Consider the following 16,485-nt stretch of genomic DNA (forward strand, 5'->3'; position numbering starts at 1 on the left):
ACCCTTTGTTGGTTACTACAGAATCAGTTTCCAATTAATTTTTGATACATCCAATTAAACAATGTTTAATTAAAAATTTGTTTTCGCAGAAGGTGGGTGCTCTAGCACCACGGCGCATTTTGAAGAGAGAGAAAATACTGGTTGTTTTCATGCTACTGTTGCTTTCATCCATAGAGTAGGGAAAAGAGGAATTAGTTTTGCAGAGAAATGCAATTTTGCCTAGTTGTTCTCAATGAATGGTTTTGTTGTCCCTAATATCATGGATATATTGCCTTTTACTCTTGACCAAACTGGGTTTGTTTATTTTTATTTTTTTGTAGAAATAAAATGTACATGCTCCGGTGCCAGTTCACAGCTTCTCCATCCTTCGAGTTTAGAGCCGTGTTTTGTGTAGTTCTCTCCATCCAAACACACACACACACACACACACACACACGTGGAACATGGTGTGTGACTTGAGACATATGCCTCCCACATATAGGGCCACCTATATAGTCCTTTCAAGGGACACGGGTTGCACTGTGGGTTAAACCACAGAGCCTAAGACTTGCCGATCAGAAGGTTGGCGGTTCAAATCCCCGTGACGGGGTGAGCTCCTGTTGCTCGGTCCCTGCTTCTGCCAACCTAGCAGTTCAAAAGCACATCAAAGTGCAAGTAGATAAATAGGTAGCGCTCTGGCGGGAAGGTAAACAGCGTTTCCGTGTGCTGCTCTGGTTCACCAGAAGTGGCTTAGTAATGCTGACCACATGATCCAGAAGCTGTATGCCGGCTCCCTCGGCCAATAAAGCGAGATGAGCGCCGCAACCCCAGAGTTGGTCATGACTGGACCTAATGGTCAGCGGTCCCTTTACCTTATATAGTCCTTTCACCTCCCCACTAATTTCTGGCTTCAGTTCTTAAGTAATTTGGCCCCTGAACAAACAACTAAAACCATGAGGTTGTATTTCCTAGCCAGTTATAGCAACCGACTTCCAAATTTTGTGTGTGTGTGTGGAGAGGGGTGGAGAATTGGTGACATGGAGATTGCTTTCTGTACCCTTGCTAAATATTTTGTATTTGCATTGGGATGTGTGGCAGTACCTCAGAAATGCAGATGACACAACCTTGATGGCAGAAAGTGAGGAGGAATTAAAGAACCTTTTAATGAGGGTGAAAGAGGAGAGCGCAAAATATGGTCTGAAGCTCAACATCAATAAAATAAAGATCATGGCCACCGGTCCCATCACCTCCTGGCAAATAGAAGGGGAAGAAATGGAGGCAGTGAGGGATTTTACTTTCTTGGGCTCCATGATCACTGCAGATGGTGACAGCAGCCACGAAATTAAAAGACGCCTGCTTCTTGGGAGAAAAGCAATGACAAACCTAGACAGCATCTTAAAAAGCAGAGACATCACCTTGCCAACAAAGGTCAGTATAGTAAAAGCTATGGTTCTCCCAGTAGTGATGTATGGAAGTGAGAGCTGGACCATAAAGAAGGCTGATCACCGAAGAATTGATGCTTTTGAATTCTGGTGCTGGAGGAGACTCTTGAGAGTCCCATGGACAGATGTTGGGAAAGATTGAGGACACAAGGAGAAGGGGATGACAGAGGATGAGATGGTTGGACAGTGTTCTCGAAGCTACCAGCATGAGTTTGACTAAACTGCAGGAGGCAGTGGAAGACAGGAGTGCCTGGCGTGCTCTGGTCCATGGGGTCACGAAGAGGCGGACATGACTAAACGACTGAACAAAAACAACTGTGTGGCAGTACTAGCACCATTACAGAGGGGACCCAGGGGGTTGTCCAATTGTCTCCAGTGCATGTTCCCCAATAGTGTTCCTTCCCATCTCACTGCCATTCGTTATGCATAAGCACCACTTTATTGGGTCACTGAAATTATGGCAATAGGCAAGGATGGCAACTCCTGGTCTTTCCACAGCTTACTTGGTCACTCAACCTCATGGTATTGAAATCCACCTGAATACGAGGTGGCCTGATGCGTCAGTGCATCTGGCTGTTAACCAGAAGGTTGCTGGTTTGAGCCCACTCAGAGACGGCCGTGGGCCAGATTCCTGCATTTACTTTTTTTATTATTATTATTATTATTATTATTATTATTATTATTATTATTATCATCATCATCATCATCATCATCATCATTATCATTCTATTCTTTATTACAAAAAACAGTTTACATCAAACATAGACAAACACAATGAACAGCATAAACCATAAACACTAACAACGTATCTTTTGACATTACACACACTAACTTCCGACCTACCTCTTTGTATTTTTTACACTCTATTATTCTATACACACTTCATTATTATTATTCTTTTGTGTTGCTTACCAAAAGAATTTTTTGTTGTTAAGGTTTCCTTATACTTCTATATTCAATCTAAGTCTGTCAGGAGCATTGCACTATCACAATACTTATAAAGATATTATTTGAATATTGTCCAATCCTTAATAACTTTCTGATTTGATTTCCCTCTTATTCTCCCAGTCATTTTCACAAGCTCTAGGTATTCTATCATTTTCGCTTGCCAGTTGGTTTTTGTGGGGATCAAATCACTTTTCCAATTTTTAGCTATTAAAATCCTAGCCGCTGTGGTTGCATACTTAAAAAGGGTTCTAGTTTTTATTATTATTATTTCCATGGACATAACGCCTAACAGAAAGGCTTCAATTTGTTTGTTTTTAAGAAAAAATTGAAGATATTTTTGAGTTCGTTATATATTGTATCCCAAACTTCTCTTATTTTCACACAGTCCCGCCACATGTGCATGAAGGTACCTACCCCATTTTTACATCTCCAACATATGTTTGAGCTATTCTTATACATCTTGGCCAATTTGGCCATGGTCAGGTACCATCGGTACAGCATTTTCATTACATCTTCTCTCAAATTGTAACATGCGGTGAACATTATGTCTTCTCTCCAAAGCCTTTGGGGTTGGACTCCATGGCTCACTGGAACCCCTCGAGCTCTGCAGTTCTATGATTCTGTGTTGCTTCAGTTCTATCTCAGCCTCAGGCCGAAACCCATTGCACCAAACATGTCTGGTAGAAATAACGGGGGAATGAACGAGGGGAGGGTGTTGGTGGTGAGAGTTTGCTCTAATGACTGAGCTAGCCAGGCTGCTAAAAGGAGTTAAATAGAAATGAATGAGTTGGAACTGAGGGGAAGGTTGCTCTTTGTCAATTACGGGTTGCATCTGCTGTTCCTTGGTATAAGTAATTATGTAAAGAATAATATGATCTCTATTTGGAATATGCAAATGTGGCCGGGGTTCAGAAGCCAGTGACCTGAGAGGGGATGCAGAAAGGATGAAAGAGTGGCAGGTGGCTAAATCAGCATCCATCCCTCTGCGACTGGTTGCGTGTTTTTTAATATATATGTATTTTAAAACAAACTCTATATAACTGGATTATGTTGACTGTATTTTCTCTGCTTCTAAACTGGGCAATAGTTTAGCTGCCACGTTTTTCTTTATGTACGGGATGTCTTAGGGCACCTAAATTAAATACAATATGACCCTCAGCAAACAATTCCAAGGTTTGACCTCCTAGCCTTTGCTTTACAGACCTGAAAATTACAGTCCATCTAATTTAGAACAGTGGCAGTACAGATGGTTGGTTCTTACTTTTGCAAATAAGCAAGACAGATGATATATCTCGGTGTTATCGGAGTTCAGAAAGGAAATGAGGGGAAATGGCTAATTACTGTACAATTTATTGTAAAGATGATGCCACTTCCTATTCATGTACAATAGGATAGTTGTATAGACAATAATTGCCACATTATGCACTAAAATGCATTAACTGGTCACGTGTACAGCAGTGTTCTTCGCCAGCTGCATGACAAAACGATTTTTTTCCCTCCTAACTTGTAACAGAAGACGAATACCATGTTTAAAAAGCTTAGCATTTTATTATTTATATCAGCATCACTTAGCTGTTTTCCACAAACCTATTTACACAATGCCTCCTCCGGCCTTGCACAAGTGATCTGAAAGAACTACAGCCGCGGAAAATGCGTTAAAAACATGAACGCCCTGTTAGCTCTCCTTGGTGGAAGTTAAATAAGGAATTGAGTGATATTAACATATACCAGTGTTGCTGAACAGCTGCTCAAGACAAAATGTCTGGCAGTGTTAATGTAGAAAAAGGACTGTTGTGTATATATAGGGAGTTTGTGGGAGTGTACTATAAGTATGATTTTCTGACGTAATTTTAATCTTACATTGAAGGGTGAATTTTTCCATCATGCACATGAGTTTTCAACTCCTGTTTTGCCCTAATCTTTACTTTCCAAGTGAAGTTTTATTCAGCTCGTTAGAGGAATTGGGAGCCATGCTGTACAAAAAACAAACGCTACATTTCTCAATAACATTTCTCAAAGTTGTCCATGATTAATGTACTTTAGCGAGCCATATGAGCAGAAAAATACTGTTGTACATTTGGCTGCTACTGGTAAGTGACTAATAGGATTTTCACCCACATAGTGCTTTCTTTTAATTGGAGAGTCAACCAAGGTCTACTTGGGTTTTTATTTTATTTAATGATTTAAAAAAAAAACAACCATAAAAATGCCTCAGTATGATCATTTTTGCAAGAATATGATTTTTGGGTGTTTTTGCGAGATCTCGTGCAACTGACTGAAACTTTTTCTTTCATATCTGTAAGGGCAAGAGTGATGAATCATCCATCTACTACTTTTAGAGAAAACATTCTCTCGTGAAATGGGAAAGGACATAGAGCAAATAAAGTCCTGGGGGCAATCGCTGGAATTTCCTGCCTGAAATTCTCTAGAGATGCTGCCAGCCAGTGTTGACAATACTGTGCTAGATAGGCCAATTTGTATCTGTGAAACAGACGGACAAGTCTACTTCATGGTTTTTCCATTGTTCAAGGCGTAGTTCTTTCCTCAATGGCCTAATTTTGCATACATTCATCTAAAGCTCTGTACATAGTCACCAGGGATGCTGGTGGCACTGTGGTCTAAACCACTGAGCCTTTTGGGCTTGCCAATCAGAAAGTTCGTACCCCGCAATGGGGTGAGCTCCCGTTGCTCTGTCCCAGCTCCTGCCAGCCTAGCAGTTCGAAAGCACGCCAGTGCAAGTAGATAAATAGGTACCACTGTGGTGGGAAGGTCAATGGCGTTTCCTTGCACTCTGGTTTCCGTCACAGTTCCCCATTGCACCACAAGCGGTTTAGTCATGTTGGCCACATGACCCGGAAAGTGGACAAACACCAGCTCCCTTGGCCTGAAAGCGAGATGAGCACCGCAACCCCATAGCCGCCTTTTACTGGACTTAACTGTCCAGAGGTCCTTTACCTTTACCTTTTACATAGTCACCTGATTTCATCTTGCCGCATAGGACCAAAAGCAAGCAGGCACCTTTATAGTGCTGGGTATTTGTGCTGCCACTGCAGAGCACTTAACATGCTTCACCGATTAAAAACTCACAATTATGCAACTCCTCTCGTGCATTTGCACCGTGCAAGGCCTCGGACAAATCGGAGAGCGGGGGTATGACAGGGATAGCTCAGCCGGTAGAGCATGAGACTCTTAATCTCAGGGTTAGGGGTTTCAGCCCCACATTGGGCAAAAGATTCCTGCATCGCAGAGGGTTGGTCCCTCATTGTTGTTTAGTCGTGTCCGACTCTTGTGACCCCATGGACCAGAGCACGCCAGGCACTCCTGTCTTCCACTGCCTCCCGCAGTTTAGTAAAATTCATGCTGGTAGCTTCGAGAACACTGTCCAACCATCTCGTCCTCTGTCGTCCCCTTCTCCTTGTGCCCTCCATCTTTCCCAACATCAGGGTCTTTTCCAGGGAGTCTTCTCTTCTCATGAGGTGGCCAAAGTACTGGAGCCTCAGCTTCAGGATCTGTCCTTCCAGTGAGCACTTAGGGCTGATTTCCTTCAGAATGGAGAGGTTTGGTCTTCTTGCAGTCCATGGGACTCTCAAGAGTCTCCTCCAGCACCATAATTCAAAAGCATCAATTCTTTGGCGATCAGCCTTCGTTATGGTCCAGCTCTCACTTCCATACATCACTACTGGGGAAACCATGGCTTTAACTCTACGGACCTTTGTTGGCAAGGTGACGTCTCTGCTTTTTAAGATGCTGTCCAGGTTTGTCATTGCTTTCGGTCCCTCGTAGTTCCTTCCAACTCTCCAATTCTATGATTCTGTGACGTACCGTGTTTTTCCGTGTATAAGATGAGGGATTTTTTTGTTTAAAAATTGGGGGTTGTCTTATACACAGATAGTGGAGACTTGGGACAGGCGATTGGTGGCTTCTGCGAGCAAGAGATTGCCGGTGGTGTATTTGTAGGTGATTGGTGGTTGCAGCAAGGTCTGCTGGCTATTGGCTACTGCTACAATTGGGCGGGTGATTGGTGCTGGCTTTTGGTGAGCGTGCAGATGATGGGTGGCTTTGTCGATGTGCGTGCGATTGGCTGTGGCAGTCCTGTGGGTTTGTGATTTTCGGCAGCACCCCCCCCCCAAAACAAAAGCTGAAAAAGTCTGGGCAATCTCCCCTCACCCACATCTCCCCTTCTCTGAGTAAAAAATACGGTAATTCAGAATACTGAATGGGCTTTGGGCTGAGGCATTCAGAAACTTCGGTCCTCAGAAAAGGTTGAGTCCTCAGAAAAAATTACAAGGTTTTTAGCTGGGGCAATCAGAATAAGATCCACTATTAGAATATTGATTCAAAACCCTAAAATTTATTTTATATAATTGACTTTTTATTTCTATTCTTTGTATATCGTATTGTTGTTTTATTGCTACGGCCAATGGCTGACACAAATAAAGACTCATTCATTCATTCCTTCAGTCTTCCAAGAAAACTCTACCATTGCAACTTGCTATTCTCTTCCAAAGGACTTTCATAGGGAGACTCCAGCATTAAAACGGCTGCATAATAAGCTTAGAGTGATGTTTGATTCTATCTGTTTAGGTTTGAATTGAGATAATGGTTTCCTATTTCAGCCCATGTTTTAATTAAATTTGCAATGTTTGGATGGGCATGTTATCTCCAACTTTATATATAATGGTCACACACCATTTCATTTGCCTTTTGGCCTCACTGTTTACATTCCCACCCCCCTTCCCTCCCCTTGTAGCTGTGTGTATGTGTGTCTTTATCACTCTGTTCATATTTAACACAGAATAAGACCACGTCACAGGTTTGCATACTTCCTACTTCTCCCTTACACACTGATCCCACCCGATTGCCCAGATGTTGTGAGATAAGATTATTTGGGCTATATCAGTGTTATAATTGGATCAAGTTTGTTCTAATATCTGTTTTTAAGACCATGATCCCAAGTCATATAACTAGGCTGTCAAACAGTGATCAGTGGGGTAAGAGTGAACTGCCTCCCTCTGACCAACCAAGTGTAGAAATGTGTTATTTCTTTCGGAGAGCATCTGAGGATTTTATAATGGGATACACTGGAGGAAAATTATTTCCCTGAACAGACTGTGTTGTTATATGGTAATCTGTTTCTCTGTGGTACTACATAAATACATTGTGGTGAAACTACACAGTTTTTAATTACAGTGGTACCTTGGTTTTCGAACAGCTTAGTTCAAGAACAACTTGGAACCCGAACGCTGCAAAACTAGAAGTAGGTGTTCCGGTTTTCGAACTTTTTTCCAGAAGCCAAACTTGTACACATGCTATTTCCGGCGCTCCTCTGACCCGGAAGTGCGCCAGAAATAGCGTATGCACACATGCACGGCTGCTTCTCCATTCCACACACGTGTGCACATGCTTTTTCCAGTGCACATCTGGGACAGAGGAGCACCCGTGCATATGCACCCAGGCGCCATCAACCCGGAAGTTGGTGCCCGCGCCGAGCCGGGCCGGTAAGAAGGGGCAGCAGGGGGTGCTGTGGGCCGGTTAGACAAGCCTTGTGGGCTGTTCTGGCCCATGGGCCTTAGGTTGCTGACCCCTGCTCTAGGTGATACTTCAGAAGTTTTTAACATTTAATTTTCATTGCTGCTTTTCCTCTGCATTTGGTGTTTTATTGTAATATATCCTGGCATTCTTGCATTGATGGATGGCATGGAAATAGGTCCTGTTCTCAGGCCCTCTCTCAAGATAAGGCATGGCACACATGCTAGCCTCCCCTTATTTTGAAGTGGCTGTGCTTGAAAATTGGGGGTCCTCTTTTTAGTCTGCAATCCTAAGCACACTTAACAGGGAGTGAATTCTGTGGGATTCTTCCGTTTAACTGTTGTGGCTTTCTAAACTTAGTACATCCTTTCGAAAGCATACATGGAACCATACTGATCCTCAGTTAATAGTATTCTGGTATTAAATTTCTTTTTTATTCATCATCCACGGAACAATGCCCTACTAGATATAAGCAGCTGAGCAATTAGGGAGAGAATTTGAAGGAATAGGAAAGCAAACCAGACACTTTCCTCATAATGTGCTTGCTATTCTTTTTTTGAGTGAAGACCCAAAAAGAGAGAGAGAGAAATGCTATTGGAGTGTCTCCCCAACCCCCAGTTGAATAAACATGTTCTGGGCAAAGCCTATAAATAAGACAAAACCTCTCTCCTCATATTTATATTGTTGTTTTTGTCAAATTGAACCAACAATGTATTGCTGCATGCCGTCCCCAATCTCTGAGCAGTGCTTATCCAGGATCTGTGTTTCTTTTTGGGAAATGAGGTACAGAATAGACCATGATGTCTTTGTGATATATGGTTTATTTACTCATGTGTACAACCCAGACCTATGATCAGTGCCGGATATACGTACAGTGGTACCTTGTGTTAAGTACTTAATTTGTTCTGGAGGTCCGTACTTAACCTGAAACTGTTCTTAACCTGAAGCACCACTTTAGCTAATGGGGCCTCCTGCTGCTGTTCTCATCCTGAAGCAAAGTTCTTAACTTGAAGCACTATTTCTGGGTTAGCGGAATCTGTAACCTGAAGCGTATGTAACTTGAAGCATGTGTAACCTGAGGTACCACTGTATAAACTAAACAAGCTATAGCTTAGGGCCCCAGTCTCTTGGGGCCCCCAAAAATTTATAAAGGGGAAAAAACTGGATGTACATTTCCAAAATATAAGATAAAAAACAAATAAAATAAAACCTACATACAGCAACAGAGTTTTGTGTTGTGTAGGCTCCTATGATGTAAGTAATGGGCCCCGCCTGCTAGCCTGCTCCCTAAAATATCACTGGTTTGCTCATTTCTATATATAGCGCAAGGGATGCGGGTGGCGCTGTGGTCTAAACCACAGAATCCAGGGCTTGCCGATTGGCAGTTCGAATCCCCGTGACAGGGTGAGCTCCCGTTGCTCGGTCCCAGCTCCTGCCAACCTAGCAGTTCGAAAGCACATCAAGTGCAAGTAGATAAATAAGTACCGCTTCGGCGGGAAGGTAAACGGCGTTTCTGTGCACTGCTCTGGTTCGCCAGAAGCAGCTTAGTCATGCTGGTCACATGACCCGGAAGCTGTCTGCGGACAAACGCCCGCTCCCTCGGCCTATAGAGCGAGATGAGCGTGCAACCCCAGAGTCGTCCACGACTGGACCTAATGGTCAGGGGTACGTTTAACTTTACTTTTATATATAGGGTGCCTACATTCTGGATGGACTGGTTGCATGGCAACGTGAGCAAATGGCTTTAGATACCTATTAGGTCCATAAATTACAATACAGTGGTACCTCGGGTTAAGTACTTAATTCATTCCAGAGGTCCGTATTTAACCTGAAACTGTTCTTAACCTGAAGCACCACTTTAGCTAATAGGGCCTCCTGCTACCGCTGCACCGCAGGAGCACAATTTCTGTTCTCATCCTGAAGCAACGTTCTTAACCTGAAGCACTATTTCTGGGTTAGTGGAGTCTCTAACCTGAAGCGTATGTAACCTGGAGCGTATGTAACCCGAGGTACCACTGTATAGCATATATCCAACACAAAAAACCAGTGTCATTTTGTTGTTGCAAAGGACAGCTGGACAGATAAAGGGCCCCATTACCTTCAATAGCTGAGTACCTAATCAAACCTAAATCTGGCCCTGCCTAGGATGGAGGAGTTTGCAGCATCAACATTCCAAGAGGGTCTTGCTTCCTCCATGGGTGCAGGCTAGGATCCCAGGCAAGATCCAACATCATGCTCTACTGCTTTGCATCTCCTGCTCACGTGACTCCTGGCCCTAAGCTTCTAACCCACGTTGCTTTATCCGCGGCGAGAAAGGCGCCACTCATCTGCTGTCTCATACTGGGCTCCTTTTATCCATTGTGTTCTTTTTCAGTGGCTCGTTCCACAGCCTATCACCTCACATGGAAGTTAAAAAGGTAAAGGGGCCCCTGACCATTAGGTCCAGTCGTGACCAACTGGGATTGCAGCACTCATCTCGCTTTATTGGCCGAGGGAGCCTGCGTACAGCTTCCGGGACATGTGGCCAGCATGACTAAGCCGCTTCTGGCGAACCAGAGCAGCGCACGGAAACGCCGTTTACCTTCCCGCCGGAGTGGTACCTATTTATCTACTTGCACTTTGACATATTTTTTAACTGCTAGGTTGGCAGGAGCAGGGACCGAGCAATGGGAGCTCACCCCGTCGCGTGGATTCGAACCGCCGACCTTCCAATCCGCAAGTCCTAGGCTCTGTGGTTTGACCCACAGCGCCACCCACGTCCCTCACATGGAAGTTAGCCTTGCTTAATTAGCTTTTAACACTTGGCTTAATTAAAGGATTAAAAGTGTCCAGCTCAAAGCTTGACGCACACGGGTCTGACTTAATACACATGGGTCTGGCTATTAAACCTGTTTAACAACCCCAAGCCTCAATTAAATTCTAGCACCTACTTGGACCCAGGGTTTGAGGGAGTCCATCACCCTATCAGGTATTTTCCTCTCTCTGGACTTGCATTATTCAAGTGAGATCACCAACAGTATCTTCCCTCCTAAAATGAGTTCAGGCGACTGCCAGCCCTTCTCTCTAAACCAGTTATTCCACTCCCTCCACTGTGTTTTCTGGGACTATTCATTCCATGGCTATTCCATGGTAAGGCGCGCACACACACATTAGGGTTTCCTTAGGCATATTGACACACCCACACATCCGTTGGTTTGTCATTGCCTCCTTTTTGGCTGCCCCTGAGTTTGCCATTAGGAGTAGTGATACTTTTCTAAGTTTAATTTGACTTGGAAGGAGGTGAGGAAGCAAGAGGGGGGAGGGCTAGTTTAATGGTTCCTTGCATTGGTATTATAAGTGAGTTTTTAATTTTTTTAAGGGAGCAGGTAGCACTGTAGTCTAAACCACTGAGCCACTAGGGCTTGCTGATCAGAAGGTCGGCGGTTCGAATCTGCGCGACGGGGTGAGCTCCCATTGCTCTGTCCCAGTTTCTGCCAACCTAGCAGTTCAAAAGCACACCAGTGCAAGTAGATAAAATAGGTACTGCTGTGGCGGGAAGGTAAACAATGTTTCCATGCGCTCTGGCTTCTGTCATGGCGCACCAGAAGTGGTTTAGTTATGCTGGCCCAGAAAAGCTGGCTGTGTACAAATGCCAGCTCTCTCGGCCTGAAAGCGGAAATGAGTGCTGCACCCCATAGTCAAGTTTCACTGGACTTAACCGTCCAGAGATCCTTTACCATTTATTTATTTAATTATTTATTTAGTAAACCCTCTTGTTGCCATCAAAGTTTAATACTGATCAATATTTACTCTTGAACAGGAATTCTTAAGTAAGAAAAAAATCTAAACTTAGAAGCTACCCCTCCAAGAACTGGAATACAGTGGTACCTCTAGATGCGAACGGGATCCATTCTGGAACCCCATTCTCATCTAGAAGCAAACGTAACCAGCGATGGCACGTCTGCGCATGCGTGCATCGCTTTTCACCGCTTCTGCGCATGCGCGTGTTGTGATTGCAGAGTCCTGTGCACAGCGGAAGGATGAGCAGTACGTGCCACATGCTTTAGTTTACTTTATTTACACTTCAATGCTGAGAGAATACAAACACGCATCTTGCTTCTGCGAGAGCAGAGAAGCAACCCCTCTCTCCTCGGAAACACCGAGAGAACTGTGAAAAACAGGAAACCAGTGTACGTCACATCCAGTCTCCCATTCCCGTGGGAAACCCAACAGCAACTCTGACTGTGGAATGTAAACAACTGTCTTGTGACTAGCATTTCGCTGCACAGTGAAGAAAGCAGAAACCAACAGCGCGTGACGTCATTTTGAGCATCTGTGCATGCGCAAGCGACAAAACCTGGAAGTAACGCACTCGGTTACTTCCGGATTGCTGCAGAGCACAACTCAAACGCACTCATCTCGAAGCACATTCAACCCGAGGCATGACTGTAATAGACAGTATCAATCCCTTTTCTGTAATACCCATAAATGGCTCAGCGATGCTGAAGATTCAGGCCGAGAAGAGAGATTATATTCCTTCATAAACTCTGTTCCGTGAGAAGTTTTGATAACAAAGCGGTGGTGGTTGTGCCACGGAAGCTGAGCAGAATTGATAACGGCATGCCACAAAGTTCAATTAGGATTTAGTTTATTAATGTTTTACAGTATTTCATCGCAAGGGGATTATTCAGCTTCATTTAGTCCGTGGGGAAAGTAGGTGCAGCAAAAAAAAGAAGAAGTGTAAAATAAGCTAGGGTGGGCTTAATTAACAATGAATTACTTAGGAGAGGTGAAAACGCTATGGAAAGGAACAATTTGCATCATCACAAAGATAACAATAGTTTGTACAGCCCATGTGCATTCTTGAAAATGCATCCCAGTGGACTGCACTGCTATGAAACTAAGCTGGAATTGAGCAAAAGAAATGAATAGCAGAGTTTAAGTATAAGTGAAACTGAGCTTCGCAGAACTTCTTCCACCTGTCTGGGACCAGGGAGTGCATAGGCCCAGTGTTTTGTCTAGGCACAGTCAGGCTCATCCATATAGCACTAAACCATAGTTTAGTGTGCATAAACAAATGCCGGCAAACCTCGATGAACTGAAACAACGTTGTAAAGAAGAGCAGGCCAAAATTCCTCCACAACGATGTGAGAGAGGGAAAAAGTCGTACAGAAAACGACTGCTAGGTTGGCAGGAGCTGGGACCGAGCAACGGGAGCTCGCCCCGTCGCGGGGATTCGAACCGCTGACCTTCTGATCGGCAAATCCTAGGCTCTGTGGTTTAACCCACAGCACCACCCGCGTCCCCATAAGTATCTTAGAAGTATCTTAAGAGAGTCTTACAAACTGGCACACACACGCATTTTTCCTTTCTTTTTACCGCACCTAGCTTGATTTTTTGAGAATAGGCTAAATAAACTTCCGTTCCTCGTTGTTTCCCACATTTAACATCGAATCTATTTCTTAAGTATTTAAAGATGATTGCAGTGTAGTTTGGAAGTTATCCTAGGTTTATAAATACTTACTTTTAACTGTAAAGTCAGTCCATTACATTAGAGATGAAGAATGTCCACTTACCCTAAAAAGAGTTCCCACTCAAAAACAAAACAGCTTAAAAAAAAATATGTAAAAGGATGGTTTCGAGCCAGAATTTGACATGTTTTCTGTGAGTAATATGCAGCCATCCCTAAATGAGGAAAGGCTGCGGTGGATAAATAAGAGCTGCTGGAGTCATGTTATTGGCACAATCATTGACTTAAAATTAATTGATGGTGCTATATCTTTATTATGCTGAAAGGGCTGTGTAAGGATAATATCCATCTGGAGAGCTAGCATCAGATTTTCCCCCTGCCTGCAAATATGTTCAGATCAGGGAAAGTAATTTATTTAGATCCTTAAAAGCATGCAAGAAGTGTTTGTATTTGGAAACAGGACCTTGACTGATTAATCTGCTTTTTAGATGGTTTCGGTTCAGCTTTCTACAGATAGAATACTTGTGACTTTTTCAAGGAGGTTTTTAGTGGGGGTGCTAGTTATTTTTCATTGTGCCGTAGCTTGTCTAAATCTGTTTATATTATAGCTCATCTAAGCTTAGGTTCTCTTTCCCTTCCTTCCCTTTGAACATATCTGGCTCTATTGTTGAGGCAGGAATCCTACTTGGGGGAGAGAGCACTGTTGGAGTCTAGGGAGAGCACTGGGCTTCAGCCTGGAGGGACCCAACAGGATTCAGAGGGGGAGTTGGCAGGGGCGGAGGAAGCGGGGTACAGTGGGGGCGGTGCCACCACTGAAGGGGGTGACAAAATGCCTGGCAGCACTCACTGCGGGACCTGCAGCGTGCCTGGGCCACATGTCTCTCCTGGGAGAGATGTGGTTGCTTGGGCGCATGCAGGCTCCGCGCTGCTTAAATGGTCCACTCGCTGTATAGTGGTTAAGAGTGGTAGACTCGTAATCTGGTGAACCGGGTTCGTGTCTCTGCTCCTCTACATGCAGCTGCTGGGTGACCTAAGGCCAATCACGCTTCTCTGAAGTCTCTCAGCCCCACTCACCTCACAGAGTGTTTGTTGTGGGGAGGAAGGGAAAGGAGAATGTTAGCCACTTTGAGACTCCTTCGGGTAGTGATAAAGCGGATATCAAATCTAAAGTTGTCGTCGTCGTCATCGTCTCCTCCTCCTCCTCCTCCTCCTCCTCCTCCTCCTTCTATATATTTCTGCAGAAAGAGAGGGTTTATTACAAGTAAGGGGCTCATCCATTCTTCCTTGGTTTTAAACTTTTTGGTGGGTGTGCAAACGTCTCGTCTCCACTGCAGTTGTGAACTCCTCATTGCTGATCCTTGAGTCATGGCCCTTGGCCCTAGACCAGGATCTTCCCCACCATCCCTTTGCCTCGTGAGAGCTCTTGGGCTGAATTAGCTGCTTTCATGTTGCTGAATTGGTACTGTTACTCTTCTTTAAAAGGTTGATCACTTCCATACTTTCAAATAAGAGCATGAGCTGTTGAGTTTTGGGGCAGGAACCGAGACACTCAGGCCTCCCTGAGCTAACTATGTTTTTAAAACAATTAACAATAACTTGAAGAAGAAGAAGAGTTTGGATTTGATATCCCGCTTTATCACTACCTGAAGGAGTCTCAAAGCGGCTCACATTCTCCTTTCCCTTCCTCCCCCACAACAAACACTCTATGAGGTGAGTGAGGCTGAGAGACTTCAAAGAAGTGTGACTGGCCCAAGGTCACCCAGCAGCTGCATGTGGAGGAGCGAACCCGGTTCCCAAGATTACGAGTCTATCGCTCTGAACCACTACACCACACTGGCTATCTCATGCCTCTTTTGCCAGGGTCTCCATTTATATTAAACTATAATAGTATCATAACCTTAAAGCCAAATGGGTGTGGAGTGAGCCTCTTAGCATCCAATAGTTTCCCCACCTTAGAAATAAAAATAATGTTGTAAATAGTGGTGACTAGTTCATTCATGCAATCCTTTGAAAGAACATACACGAATTAGTTGTGATGTAAGCTAGGAAACTTGGGTAAGAGAACTATGAACAATTATCATTTCTCTAGATTTAAGTGTTCTGCCCAGAGACAGTGGGCTTATTGGGAAAGTTAAATGTGGGGCAAAATGGTGGGTCTTCGTCAACATACAAGTCAGCCGTGAGCTTCAAACTTCTGAATGGTGTGTAGGTTTCAAAATGGGAAGTTTAGCAAGCATGCGTATCAAATATGTATGGATAAGGACTTGTGTCAGGATCAGTCAAGTGCAGACAATTCTCTTGCACACTGAACATTGTATGCTTCCCAAATCTGTGAAAAAGACCTGTGTGTATCTTTTTGTAGATTATAACATATGATGAATTTGTATACTCCTTTGGTGTTTCTACAGTGATGCCTCACAAGACGAAAATAATTCGTTCCGCGAGTCTCTTCGTCTAGCGGTTTCTTCGTCTTGCGAAGCACGGCCATTAGCGGCTTAGCGGATTAGCGCTATTAGCGGCTATTAGCGGCTTAGAAAAAGGGGGGGAAGGGAAAGAACTCGCAAGACGTTTTCATCTTGCAAAGCAAGCCCATAGGGAAATTCGTCTTGCGAAGCGCCTCAAAAACAGAAAACTCTTTCGTCTAGCGAGTTTTTCGTCTTGCGAGGCATTCGTCTTGCGGGGCACCACTGTATAACATAAATGGTACAGACCTTCCGTTGGCTTCTAGTAAATATTTTTTATACATGTTTTGGGCACCAAAAACAGGACCTTAACAAGTTTTGCTAAGAAAGGATTAAGCACTGGTGGAAAACTGAGTATCTGTTAAATGTATGTTTAATTCATGACAATATCTGTTAACTTTCTCTTTTTCCTCCATTTTCTTCAGTGCCAGATGAAAGCAATGTTTGCTTGTTGACTGAACATAAACTAGGTAAGAGATTCTTGGTTTGACTTGACTGTGCTGCACAGAGTTCTTGTCTAGTTCACACAAACTAAATTTGCTTTAAATGCTGCTCTGTGCAGGCCCAGGGGAAGTATTTGAAAGGTCTTGTATTAGTTCTGAATTTTGGATCTTCTCCCTTCATATATTGTGGAATACCTCTGGGACACTCTACTTGTGCTGTCTTGATTATGAGA

General features: G+C 43.8%; 1 protein-coding gene across 2 annotated transcripts in view; it reads left to right on the forward strand.

Annotated features, from left to right (window-relative positions):
* Nucleotides 1-16,485, forward strand: part of PARD3B (par-3 family cell polarity regulator beta) — a 582,358-nt gene that overhangs the window by 247,683 nt on the left and 318,190 nt on the right. Inside the window, exon 16 of one of the 2 annotated variants that reach the window (XM_081906208.1) lies at nt 16,235-16,279. The exons of the other annotated variant lie outside the window; for it this stretch is intronic. Coding sequence (XP_081762334.1) covers nt 16,235-16,279 — 45 coding nt within the window. The remainder of the gene's footprint in view (nt 1-16,234; nt 16,280-16,485) is intronic. 2 annotated transcript variants of the gene reach the window in all.

This window comes from Podarcis melisellensis (assembly GCF_964234715.1).
Source record: "Podarcis melisellensis genome assembly, chromosome: 1".
In the NCBI taxonomy this organism is placed as follows: domain Eukaryota; kingdom Metazoa; phylum Chordata; class Lepidosauria; order Squamata; family Lacertidae; genus Podarcis; species Podarcis melisellensis.